This window comes from Lindgomyces ingoldianus (assembly GCF_010093535.1).
Source record: "Lindgomyces ingoldianus strain ATCC 200398 unplaced genomic scaffold BDR25scaffold_2, whole genome shotgun sequence".
NCBI classification, from domain to species: Eukaryota; Fungi; Ascomycota; class Dothideomycetes; order Pleosporales; family Lindgomycetaceae; genus Lindgomyces; species Lindgomyces ingoldianus.
Genome location: NW_022985163.1, coordinates 2,527,953 through 2,540,456, shown reverse-complemented (window position 1 = coordinate 2,540,456; position 12,504 = coordinate 2,527,953). Strand labels below are relative to the sequence as shown.

The 12,504-nt window shown below is 50.6% G+C and overlaps 2 protein-coding genes across 2 annotated transcripts; both read left to right on the top strand.

Annotated features, from left to right (window-relative positions):
* The first annotated feature begins 823 nt into the window (after positions 1 to 823).
* Positions 824 to 3,987, top strand: BDR25DRAFT_45191 (uncharacterized protein). The gene is made up of 4 exons (XM_033698587.1): positions 824 to 1,293; positions 1,352 to 2,101; positions 2,167 to 2,617; positions 2,939 to 3,987. Exons 1-4 carry the CDS (start codon positions 1,247 to 1,249, stop codon positions 3,785 to 3,787), a joined length of 2,097 nt encoding a protein of 698 aa, XP_033554124.1. The 5' UTR covers positions 824 to 1,246; the 3' UTR covers positions 3,788 to 3,987.
* A 6,881-nt stretch (positions 3,988 to 10,868) lies between these two features.
* On the top strand, positions 10,869 to 12,023 carry BDR25DRAFT_371341 (uncharacterized protein; the record flags this gene model as incomplete). Its single annotated transcript, XM_033697187.1, has 3 exons — positions 10,869 to 11,030; positions 11,190 to 11,777; positions 11,856 to 12,023. 3 exons carry the CDS (start codon positions 10,869 to 10,871, stop codon positions 12,021 to 12,023), a joined length of 918 nt encoding a protein of 305 aa, XP_033554123.1.
* Between the last annotated feature and the right edge of the window lie 481 nt (positions 12,024 to 12,504).

Sequence of the window (12,504 nt, the reverse complement as noted above, 5' to 3'; positions counted from 1 at the left end):
TAAGAGCAATCATTGTGGGCTGAATTTCCAGCCATATCGGCTCCATTCTCGGGGACCCTCAAGGGCACCATCACCAGATATGCCCGCAGAAGGGCCTTCGAGAGCGAACGTCGAGGTTATAAACGAGCAGCGCCTCCTCTGGGGTTCTAACTTCTGAGCCAACTCCTGTCTCGGCACTCAAACTCACGCTGTTCTCACCGGGAAAACGTCGTTGCTCATCCGGTGACGGAAGAGGCGCGGGACGATGCAACCTTTTCGATAAATGCCCGTCCAAGGGTCCCTTTAAACTTCTCAAACGTCGTTCCAACCCTGCAGGCGCGTTTCCCCCTTCCTCGCCCTCGACCACTGCCGCCACAACGCAGGGGCCTCCGCGCAGGCCACAATGACGACAGCAGTTCATCGCAGTCGGAGAATGCCGCGCGATGCTTCGCCAATAATGACAGGGAACGGCCTTCAAACAGACATCGGCGTTGTGGGCTCCTGGCCCCGTTCATCCGCAAGAGACGGCACGGCCATATGGACCACGGCGCAGGGAAATCAATGAAGCGACGTCTCGAGTCGTTACAATCGCTGTCACCCTCACCTCTTCATCCCGGCTAACCTACCCTCATCGACTGCGAACACCCTCCGACCTTCCCGTTGCGCAGCATTGGTCTAGCGTGCCTCTCAGGCCGGGAGATTGTCGGCTAGTCAGACAGTCGCCTTAGCATACCGCACTCCTGGGAGCACTGCGAAGGCCGCCGGCGCTCGCCCGACCCTCCAGTCTTCCTCAACTTTCTGGCCAGCCCGCCGATGCTGTCAGGCCCGTTCTAGCTCAGCGATTACCCGGGCAGACGCCTGTAAAGTGTGTGGTGAGCGTTTTCCCTTCGTTCCTAGCACGCCTCGCTGCAGCTCGTTCCTGGGACCATGGACTCAGAGACCCTGGGGCTATCTCCCGTGTCTTCCATTGGCTCATCTGTTTACTGCCCTTGTCCTGGCGCATCCTGGCAGGCCCAACGGGAGATGCTAGCGTTGCTCTAATGGCTCTAATGCGGCTGCAGTGTGGCTTGGCCTGGCAGTCGTCCAGGTTCAGTCAGGTTGCGAGTGGGCGTTCTCTCCAGCACAATGACACAAGCATGCAAAAAGACTCCCGACCTTTCACAAAGCATGCCTCCATCTCCATTATTACCTACGAGTCCTCTCGGAGACAGACTACCTCTCTCTGAGGGGAGCGCCGACCAGTGTCTCCCAGACCCCACTTTTCATCATGTCTTCGTCTGTCACCTCCACTCCCGTCAAAAGAGCCTGCGATAGGTGTGTCATTCCAGCTGCTCGTGTTCCCATGTCTGCTTGCTCATGTCGTCTCCAACAGCTGCCATCGACGGAAAGTCAAGTGTATCGGCGAGGGCACCAACCCATGCAAGAACTGCGTTTCAGCAGGTCTTGCATGCACTTACAATGCCATCCCACAGAAGAAAGGCCCCAAGGGAAGCCGGGCAAAGGTGCTGTCAGAGCTTCGCGAGAATCAACGCCAGTCCCAACTATCCTCTGGATATTCACCTGAGCTGGGTTTCGAAGGACGAACCCTCTCCACCACTTTTTCTCGCACTCCGGGGTTGCTACCCCCAGGACTCATCGAGAGCTGTATCGAGTTCTTCTTTATCAACGTGTATCCGGCACAACCCATTCTTCACCGCCAGCGCATCCAGGAAATATCTATAAATGTGGAGCACTCTACGGAGGCATATTGCATGGTTGTAGCCCTTTGTGCCTATGTTATGATTCAATCGAACATGACAGTTTCGCCCAATCTATTACCGCGTCCTGAAATGGCTCAGATGTCCAACGTCAGCGTAGGCCATATGCTCCTCGACGAGTCTGTCCGTGTCCGGAAAGGGTTCGATTACCTTGAAAACCCAACACACAACTCTGTTTTAACATCCTGGCTCTATTATGGCTGCTTTTTCGGGCTAGGAAGAGATAACACGGCATGGTCGTTCCTTCGGGAAGCTACGACTCTGGCGCAACTTCTTGGGATGCATGATGAAGAGACCTACAAGACAGACCCACTCGACATCTCCAGGCGACGAGTTCTCTACTGGTTACTCTTAATCACAGAAAGGTATGGTTCTGACCATTTTTGCACTTTTTTTAGTTGCTTGGTCACTTCCGCTCACTCTCGGACAGGACACACGCACTTCACAAGCACCGTCCCATTTCGCTGTACGCTACCATTCACACACCTTCGTTGGACGAATCTTCTTCAGATAGTCCGATTGCATCTGGCCTTGATCTACTGATCAACCTCTACAAACCTTTTGACGACACCTTCATCAGCCTATGGAACAAATCGCGCACGAATGCGAATCCGAGCTGGATCACCCAACTGCAGACTCAGTTGTCTGAAGCATTGCCAACCTTTCTTGAGTGCACAGAAATTCAGGCGGTCGACTTACGAATCAGTCAGCAATGGCTGCGAACTATGGTTTGGCAGCTCTGTGTAAGCCAAGGTTTAGTGAGCAGTATGACATCGGACACTGCCATGACATTCAAGTACCCCATCGAAATCTCCCGAGACTTGCTCTCCATGATGCATCAGTTTTCACAACAAGCAATGGAGGTGCATGGCGTAGGGCTTGTGAGTACTGAAAATCTCTTGTCTCAAACATGCTCTGTTCAGACTTTCATGCACAATCCTCACACTTTCCCTAGTTGATTGTTGCAACCCCTGCTTTCATCCTTCTCGCTTGTGCCCCGCGCATCCAATGTCTCTCTCAAACATTTGTTTGGGACCCTTGGCGCTACGAAAAGATGCATAGCCTGCTTCATACGCAAGCTCAGGCCTCACCATTGCCCCTTGTTCGAAGTCCTACAAACAAGCATCCTCAACCGAGCGCCCACTCCCATCCTTGGCACACAGCCTCACCTCAATCCGGAAATTGGGCTGACCAACTTGCAGATCGAAAAGCTGTTCGATATCGCTTGTTGCCTGACCGATGTCGTCGCCTGCATACCCTTCTCGCCGGACACATTCGCGCTCGGGCCCCGCGATTACGTTTCACAATTCCTCACTCTTTTCTCGACCCTTCGCGGCGGGCACACCCGCTATCTACCGCTTCTCCTCTCCAAGGTCTCCGATGTCCTCCCGAATCTTCCACTTCCCCGGTCTCTCAATATCCCTCAGGCTCTGCCCCCGTCGACAATCACCCTCTCCCCCGGAGGACTTGCAACCGTGCCTTCAAACGTCAATGAAGATCTGCCTGGAATGCCGCCAGTCTCTTCACCATCGTACCCATCCACTGAGTTGATCCGCCAGCTTGCTGCCCAAACGGGTGCCCAACTGCCCATCAATGCGCAGCACTCGTTGCTTCAAGCCGCGTCTTCGCGTGTGGAAGACCTCTCCCTCTACGATTCATCGGCTCCACATAGCGCAACGCACTCTTCGGGTTCCGCGCCAGCCAGCCAATCCGCAACCCCCGGACCTTATGAGCCCTCCCCAAGTCAAACACGTGCACAGATCCCTCCTCAAGCACATTCTCACAGCGGTGTCCAAGTACAGTCTTCCCATCCCCACCCGCATATCCAGGGTCAACATCTCGGTGTAAACCCCAGCCAATATGACCCTCGATTTGCTGTTCAAGGATTCCCCGTAGACCCTTCAATGGTGTACAAACAAGAGGATACGCAAACAGCCAGCCAGATGCAGGGGCATGCAAGCATGTATGCACAAGGCTCCCAAAGTGGAGCAGGCCGAGGTGGCCTAGGCCATGTTCATGGTCACCACGGTGGTGGTCGATATGCAGGTTAACAGTTTTATAACTCATTGCATATCGAGCACGTGTTTTGGAGCCAGTAGCTCGGGCCCGATCTTAGGCTTTTCTTCGGAGAATATAGGGAATCGACGAGGACACAATTCACCTCTTCTTCTAACGAAGGATTCACTCCCTATTTTCGTCTATCATTTGGAATAAGGTCGTGGACATCAAGGTGCTCTCGGGGAAGCTATCAAATTATTTGTAAGCGCAGAAGTCTGATTCTGGAAAGCCAATTAAGCATTAAGTGTGGCTGTTTCGACAGTTTCGACAGCCGTTGCTAGAGTGGGAGTATCGAGGATGCGGAAAGATTAAGAGCGAATCTATGGTTGGGCAACTGGCGTTTCGTACTCGCTCTTTCACACTCGCTCTTTCGTTCGACATATGAAACTGTTTCAAGGAACACGGTAAGAGCAGTCTGAAGCGAGTGCCATTCCATGCAAGAAGGGTGTCAGGTTTGAGGAACGACAAACATGGGTGGGTGTACCAAGTGCAAAAAGGTCAAGAAGCGGGACGGCAAATTCCTCGACTGAGGTTCGAATTAGCTTGGGCATGGGGGAGACGGCGAATTCCATCCACGACACCTCTCTCGATTCATACCCGGATCCATGGCCTTTCGATCCAGCCGTCACTTCATGCGCAAACCTGTCTGACATTCTAGAGCCATGACTAGAACATCGAACGGCAGTTTTTAGCAACATTCACCGTTTGTGGAATAGTGTCCGTTCGATTTAGTCAGTTTGAGGACCGAATTTAAGGTTCAGAATGAGGCCTAGACCAGGGGCAGGGATCAACGGAAAGTGATGACAGATCTGAGGAAGAAAATGAGGCTTGTATCACCACACGAGATGCAATCCACAACAAGTCACCCATATGCCGAGCAAATGGAAGGCAGCATTCAAGAGAAGGCCAATGCTTGGACCTAGGTATTTCAATCTATAAACCTTCGCAGCACGGATAACAGACGGCCCTTGGAACCCGCACGGACCGAGCGGAGAAGAGTCGGGATTTGATGTTGGCTTCTACTTCCGACCTCGAGGTCAAGGCCTTGCTCGCTGTTATTATTGACACATCACTGACATACACATCTCAAAATGCCTAAGGCTCGGGCCGCGCAATTCGCACCGGATTCGCAACGGGTTCCTACATGCCGCATCTCGCGCCACCTTTTCCAGTTTCTCCTCCCGGTTTAGAACCCAGGATGTTTCTCACAGGAGCCTTTCTTCGAGTTCTCATGGTCGGTAACTGTGTACTGCCACTTAGACAGTGATGATGACATTGCCTGAGATACTCACTATTCTCGAGCTTTGGCAGAATCCTTTATTCGCCATAAACCTGGACGGTATTCTAGTCTTGTAACATAACACCGAAAGTGATTCCTTACAACCTGTCAACGGAGGTTGCCCTTTTTGACGTGAATGGTTCTAAGAATAACGCATGTGTGGCAATGAAGGAAAAGAGTAGAACCCTCGTTTCGGGACTCTGCGCGGCTTTGCCGAGCCGTTGAAACATTTTGCTGCTTCCAAGGGCGTTCCTCCGGTAGACAAAGATGACATCGGAGCCGGATCTTAGGGTATCCGGCCCTTCCTCCGGTTTCTGATCAAATGCAGTATGGATGTCTAGGTGGTTTGTTTGACCTTACCGTGTTCTCTCACGCTTATGAGGCGTTCTGGATAGTGTAAACCTAAGGATAAAAATTGGGGGGCAATAGCATACAAAATGGATGGAATATTGACATGGGATGCAAGGTAGGGTGTTGTTTGAGGTTGGTTCTCTGATTTGATTCTACTTCTTTTCCAGCAGGGGTTTTGTGGTATGGTAATAGATGGCTATCTGATCTCGACTCAACTGGGGTAGCGTCATACATTGTGTGGGTGGTATATTCTTGGTTCTGAAGGTATCCTTATTTAGCGATCTTACTCACAGCTGTGACCTTGCATTCAAGTTTGGTCGCCATGGTTTCAGGCTTGCAGAAGGCGGATGGAGGCGCGAGTATAGAAAAAGGCGTTATAGGGCGGGTGGTAGCTCTACTTTTCAATGTTGCGTTTCAAAATGATAACGGTATGACGTTTTGGATGGGATGCATACATGCAGGTATGTCTCTCAAGTAGGTAGGTAGAGCTATGGTGGTGGTTATGAATACAAGCTTTGGGGAAGCAAAGTTTGTGGGGTAATCTTTTTGCTCAGTTGCTTTTTTCTGGGGGAGAACGTGCTTGGAAATGTGCTTATTCGCTATGTTTCTCCCCGTTCGGTTGCAATGGAGTCTTTCCACACACTGCAGGGGTGTGTAGATGCCGTCATGCATTTCAGCGCGTCGAAAAGCAAGCATGGAGATCTAAGGTTGAAGAGTTGCTTAACAAAACTCGAAGTATGAACTTAAATCTTGATAGACAATTGTCTCACCTAGGTCCGCGTGCCTCGCTGCCGCGGCCTTTTCGGCGTGCGTATGAGAAACAGCAGTGTGTGCGTCCTCGAAGATGATAGGCCGCAAAGAACCTCGGGGATGCAATCTTTGGGCATCAGGACAGCGCAGGAAAGGACGACGCAGGGCAGAACGCCTTAGGGTGGCGAAAATCACTCAAGTGGCCAAGTGTTTCGATGCCCTGTCGTTAGCTAAAGCGGGCAATTTGGTGCACAGCGGGAAGGTGGAGAGAAACCTGGATCGCCGTTACAATATTCCCCTTTGGTCCAGGGCGTTTTCCCTTTTTGGAACAGACGTGAATGCGGAATGATCAGATGTGTTATGCAGGGTCCGTGAGATGTGGTACGCGCAATTTAGAATGCTGCGTTGCGTATGGAAATAGCGATGTATTCGTACGTTAGAGGGCTTGCGCATTGCTGTGCGGCGGAGTCTCCTTGTGGTTGCCATGCGCTCTGCACACGCGGACACACACGCAATGGGAATTCTAACCACCGCTATTTACGGTTAAGAAGAGAGGAAAGTTGTGATGATGACGGTATTAGTGGTTGTCGTGGGGCAGCCGTCCAGAGGTGGTTGAGACGCGACGGAGCTTGTTTGAGACTGTGAGACTTTCTAGGGTGTTGGATCTGGAAGTGGCCATGAGGCGTGATTGGTGGTCACAGCACGGCAAAGGAAACGACTAAAAAATGGAAGTTGGTGGGATGGATGTCGCAGCAGTGTCGCGAGTAAGTTAATGTGCAGGTTTGCAAATCGAGTCAGTTGAAGGCACGGTGGTTGCTTCAAAAGAATCTCAATAACGGCCAACCTTGAATCGAGAGGTAGGTTGCCTGGGAGTATTCCTGATGAAGCTTCACAACCTTGGACCCTCCGATTCTGTACAGGCTTATGCCAAGAAGACATTAAAATGGTCTGCCGTTTTATGTGGACAAAGGGGCTAATCCATGATTCCAGAATCCATCAGGCTCAGCCTCTCGACGATCAGGCGTTCAAGGTTTCCACCTTAGGATCGGCAATCTCCAGCGATGCCGCCCCAAAACTGGCTTGCAAGGGCAGCCAAACGTTCTGAATCAGTGCTGCACATCCATCGATCCGCAAATCCGGAGAGAAGGCCGCTATCGACCTTTCAAGATCAAAATGGCGGTAGGGCAGCGTTGAATCCTGGAGAGTGCGAAGCGAAGCTTGTAGGCAAACTTTATTTTAGGAGAGGCCCGCTGGGCATGTCATCAAGGTGTAACTGCCTTCAATCTTCAACACGCCGTATGGGTGTGTACTAGAAGTGGAGGGACCATTTCACAGAACGTTTAGGCCCAGTATTCGGCGCAGCTTCCCAGCTTGAAGATCAGAGGATGCGAATAGACTAATGTTGGGCAGATGTGCCAGACGAGTCATTTCAGAGGAGTCTCGGCAGTTCAGATTACCTTGGGATTGGCAAAGAGAGAAAGGATGCTTGACCTGAGAATGTGATGGCTGTTCGGGGAGTGCAGCGGAACTTGAGACAACCACCGTGATTGGAGGGAACGAGCGCGGAGAAGCAATCCGAAGATATCAAACCCCAGTTGTGAATCCTACAAGGATCGCGAACTTTCTATTCGTGCTGTATCGTACACAGTAGGAACTCCGTGCCGTGCTGCAGGGAGCTCATGAAGTCGATTCGATTCGGCAGGATGGCCTGGCGACAATGGCAGATTTGTTATGTAAGCTATGACATTATTTTTCCTTCGGGAGAATCTGCATCAACCAGCTTCAACCACGGCCAATGTTCTTCCCAAGGTTTGTATTCGCTGCACCTGGCAATCAAATCTGACAAAAGCTTCCGGTAGAACTGGCTGGGACTGACTCATCACACATTTCGGCAGAGCCAGGATTCCCGTGTACCAGCAACAAATTGGAGGCAAAAGGTCCCGAGTGACAACCGTGGTTCTCCTTGAAGGTGGCTTATGGAAGGCATTACTGTGTCTATCACGAGTCATGCCTCTGGAGGATCCACCGTGCGTCGGCAACTGGTTCCGCAGACAGATTCAAAGGGTGCACCACCCACCAGCCACAGTGCTGTGATTGCCTAGATAGACCTCGGAAGAGCATCTGACCCATCAGAAATATAGAGAGACAGTAGATTTCAGTTGACCAGGTCACGTGAGGGTGTGCAATGCCAAGACCATGGAGTGGGGACGAATACGATTAGCAAGAAATTAGAAATCCTAGGCGCAGTGAAGAGTTGTCAACGCCAACGGGAATGGCTAATAGTCATACGAGAGACCTTCAAGCCGTTAGCGGGAGCTGAGCATTGGTTGAATTTAAGTTGTTCCACACTGCAGCGTGACCTCTGCAGGAGGCACATGCAGGTTTCGAGTCATGACTGCCACTTCATGTGGCATGGGAGGTGCAGGAATTCGCAGGAATTTGGGCGAGATACATGGAGGATGTGGGCTTGATGACTTGCAGCATCATGGCGTTAATGAGTTGAAAGGTGGTTGCAACATTTGGAGAACCTCGGATGGTCGTTTTTTGTCGTGTGCGAAATTCTCTGGATTCTTGGCAATGCCAAGTAACAACTTTCCCCTCACAAATCTCATAGACATGCAGGTCACTGCACATATCGCTCCATATAATCCGCCTCATGGGAGAAGGACGTTGTATAGTAAGTAAGGCTTTTTAATAGGCCCTATCCGCCCTATCTAACTGTTTTTTAGAGTAGTTACTGCTAATTGTACCCTAAATTGCTTACCTCTGTTATTAACATAAACAGATAGCTAGAAACGCTCCTGCTACTTATTAGTTAACTTTTAATAAACAAGGAGGTAACAGTTAGAGTATTATTGTGTTTAAAAAGCGCGCTGCGAGTACTCTAGCACCAGCTCCGCGCGGTAGGAACGCTGCACGCGGTGGGAGGGCTGGTAGAGTTGCGCAAGGTAGCTGTAAGGACGGAGCTCTGTACCACTACGCTAATACAACTAAAAAGGTGCGAATAATCAACCAACAGTTAATTATTGCGTACAGAATAGTATATATACCCGTCGCACGTAAGCACCATCTCGGCCTTACAGTAGCAGGCGTGCTGCGTTAACTCTAGCTCCTCTAAAAGCCTACTTTATCTTACCCTGGTACATCTAGCTGTGCGCGACAAGCTTATTAAACAGATCCTCTCTGTCAGCTAGGGTGAGTCTTAGAGGACGCCCTAACCGCTGCACCTGCGGGGCTGTAATAGTACTATACTTTATAAGGTTCTGATGGATCGCATAGACAGTACTACAGCTAGCACGCGAGCGAGTAATGACCTCTAGGATAGGGACGCTGAGCATAAGGAGATGATACGCGATAGAACAACTATGAGCAGTCTTCTAGCTGTGCTTTAAGTAGGAGGAGGCTAGTAGCAAGGCCTCTAGATTAAGGATGCGCGCTTCTATAAGACGCGTCCCCTAAGGGGCCCGCGAGAGGCCTACAGTTAGATCCATGATCTAAAACTCTGTCAAATTAGTGGGATAGGCCCTATCCATACATTTGAAAAGCTTCACCTACAGTAGAAAGCGTTGTGGTTGATTATATGGAGCGATATGTGCAGTGACCTGCATTTCTATGAGATTTGTGAGGGGAAAGTTGTTACTTGGCATTGCCAAGAATCCAGAGAATTTCGCACACGACAATTCACGGTTTGTCCCACCTGCTCAGGCCATCCGTCTCGTCCATTTTAACATCGACAAGTCTAAACGCCACCAACGATCACAACAATCACAATTATCATGACACCTGCCATGTGTGACCTTTGTCTCACTGCTCAGTGGGCGGCTGGTCGAAGCCTCTGACCACCTCGCCAGACTCGTCGTCTGATTCGCAACCTCATAGCCTTGCTTTTTCCAACTACCCCACCAATACTTGTCCTCAGGCTGGTAACACCAGCTCTCAAATTAACCTTCAACTGGGCTTCCGATCCCGGAGGGGCACGCAGCATCGTCATTAGTGTTTGAGATTACCGAGATGAGAGGCCATTAATAGAAGGCAGAGGCCCTCAAGGCTGGCAGACAGCGATGGGGTAGAGACTTCACCAGCGCAGGATAAATCACACGAGTCCTTGCTATCGTCTTGCGGGCACGTCATCTTAAGCATCCCAGTGTCCACGCATTCAAGGTTTGCATGTTCTTGTGCGATTTTGCTTTGCGTCCACACGATGTGTCTGACGCAAGGGTTCAAACGAGGAGCCACAGTCTTTTTCCTGATCAACTCACCCATGCAAGACGGCTACCTGCGTCTCCGTACCAGGTCGTGACCTGCAACTTTGGACATGGTTGGCCTAGATAAGGCCGAGATGTGTATCTCTCTGACCCTTAGGACGCCCTCGACGCCTTCTTAACCGCTGTGCAACCGTGGACGATGTTGAATGGGCTACTTTGGTAACGGATGTTGGCCCTCTTATTAACATATCTCTCCGTTCTCAATACGAGGTAAGCAACTGCGCAACTGAGCAGCTGTGCCAACAGATCTCTCGTCGGCCTGCCAGCGTGTACAGATTCTCCGGATTCCACGCCTCAGTTTTTGTGTTAAAGGTATTTAAGTCTTTTGTATAGGAGCATAATTTTGAAAGTGTATCAACCTCACATTTCTAACAAAGAGCAGCACAACTCTGGCAATCTTATTTTCTTTCCGTTATTAGTTTGAGTAAAATGGCTCGTTCGCTTCTGAGCTTTCCACCAGAGGTCCTCCTCAATATACTCACCTTCCTTCCCATTCAAGGCTTGCTCAAATTCTCTCAAACATGTCATTACTCTCATGGCCTTGCAAATTCAAGTCTACACACCCTCTCTCTGGGCATCTATCCAACCCGAGTCGCCGCCATCATCAGCAGACTAGGCGCTACACACTATCCACAGCCCAAAGCAATTGAGTCTGCGTTCTCGCTGCCTGAACAGCCATTCTCACTCCAAGACACCACCGAAGAAAGCAGACGTAGCAGCATTGAATCCGATTACCTGGACGGATCCGAGTCGAATCCTCTAAGCAAAAACGACCCGTACAATGTCTCGATTATCATTCCCGATGCCCAGACATTCGATTTTATGACCCTCCTCGCTTTCCATGCGGCACTTACGAAGAGCATCATAATCCGCCATGGCGGCACCTTAAGAAACCTAAACCTGTCATTATGGACCCTCAACACCCCTCTCGCAAAGGCGCTGGCAAGCCTACCAGCACTCCGAGCCCTATCTATCCGCATTGAAGATTTTCCCCATGTTCGAACTGTGCCGCAGGCCCGGGTTGCCTCACAACGTATTGAGCAGTGTAAGGCGTGGGATCTGCTCGCAGCAAGCGCCGTTTGGGCATCCCGGATAAATGCCTTGCGGATCGAGGGCGGCGAGCTGAGTACGAAACAGCTTGTGGCCTTGCTGAGCCAGAACCGTTGGTGTCGCGAGCTCTGGCTCTGCAAATGCAACATGATTGGCAAGGACTTGTGGACATTTCTTGGAAGCGAGTGGGAGGGCCGCACCGCCTTACAGATCCTCGGCATTTTGAGATGCGGTGGTCAGCTCGATGAGGAAGTGTTGGATGTCATTGATATCCTAGATGGTCTGCGGGTAAGCCACGCCCGCCCTTTTTTCGTTATCGATATTATGAGCTTTGCGCCGGAAGCGGGGTCGGGCTGACTGCTGCAGTTCTTGATTCTGCAAGGCTGTCATGGATTAGGCAACGATGTAGTCGAACAGCGAAACAGGGATGTTTGGCGAATCCCAGAGTGCATACCGCCGCATCCGCAACTTGATCGCGATAATGTTTCTACAATCATCGAAGTGGATCCAACATATATGAACGATGAATACTAAAGCATCTGAACCACTTTTGGGGCTTTTGAGGGGGCTTCTAGGCCGACAGCTCTAACTGCTAGCGAGTGGGACGACCATATATTTCCGATTATTGCGTGGATTACACACACGTCGAGAGACGGCCTAAGCTAATTCTAAAAACCTTTTAACATCTACAGTTTCCACAGCCCCACTTATTTTTCATCACACGCATGACAGTACTGTCCAATACAGCATCAAGGAGTACATCCTGCAGGTCCTCCAAGCTCGTTCACCCCCGCCAGAAGTCAATGCCTAGTTACCGTTTCGACTGTCATATGCAGAGCAGGACCTACTCGGAGTACCTTCATATTCTACTACGTTTTCACACTGCAGTGTCTGGCTGTGGCTGCCCGACTTTCAACGGACCCGAAAACCATGGTGGTTAACAGGACGCAACTGTTACTGTTACTAGTGTTTTTGAGGTGGTACTGGCGGCAATATAGTTTTGTTCTTACGGATA

Coding starts and splice junctions, on each gene's coding strand:
- BDR25DRAFT_45191 (XM_033698587.1), top strand. CDS start 1,247: ATGTCTTCGTCTGTCACCTCCACTCCCGTCAAAAGAGCCTGCGATAG. Junction 1,294..1,351: donor GTCAAAAGAGCCTGCGATAG/GTGTGTCATTCC, acceptor CGTCTCCAACAG/CTGCCATCGACGGAAAGTCA. Junction 2,102..2,166: donor TTACTCTTAATCACAGAAAG/GTATGGTTCTGA, acceptor ACTCTCGGACAG/GACACACGCACTTCACAAGC.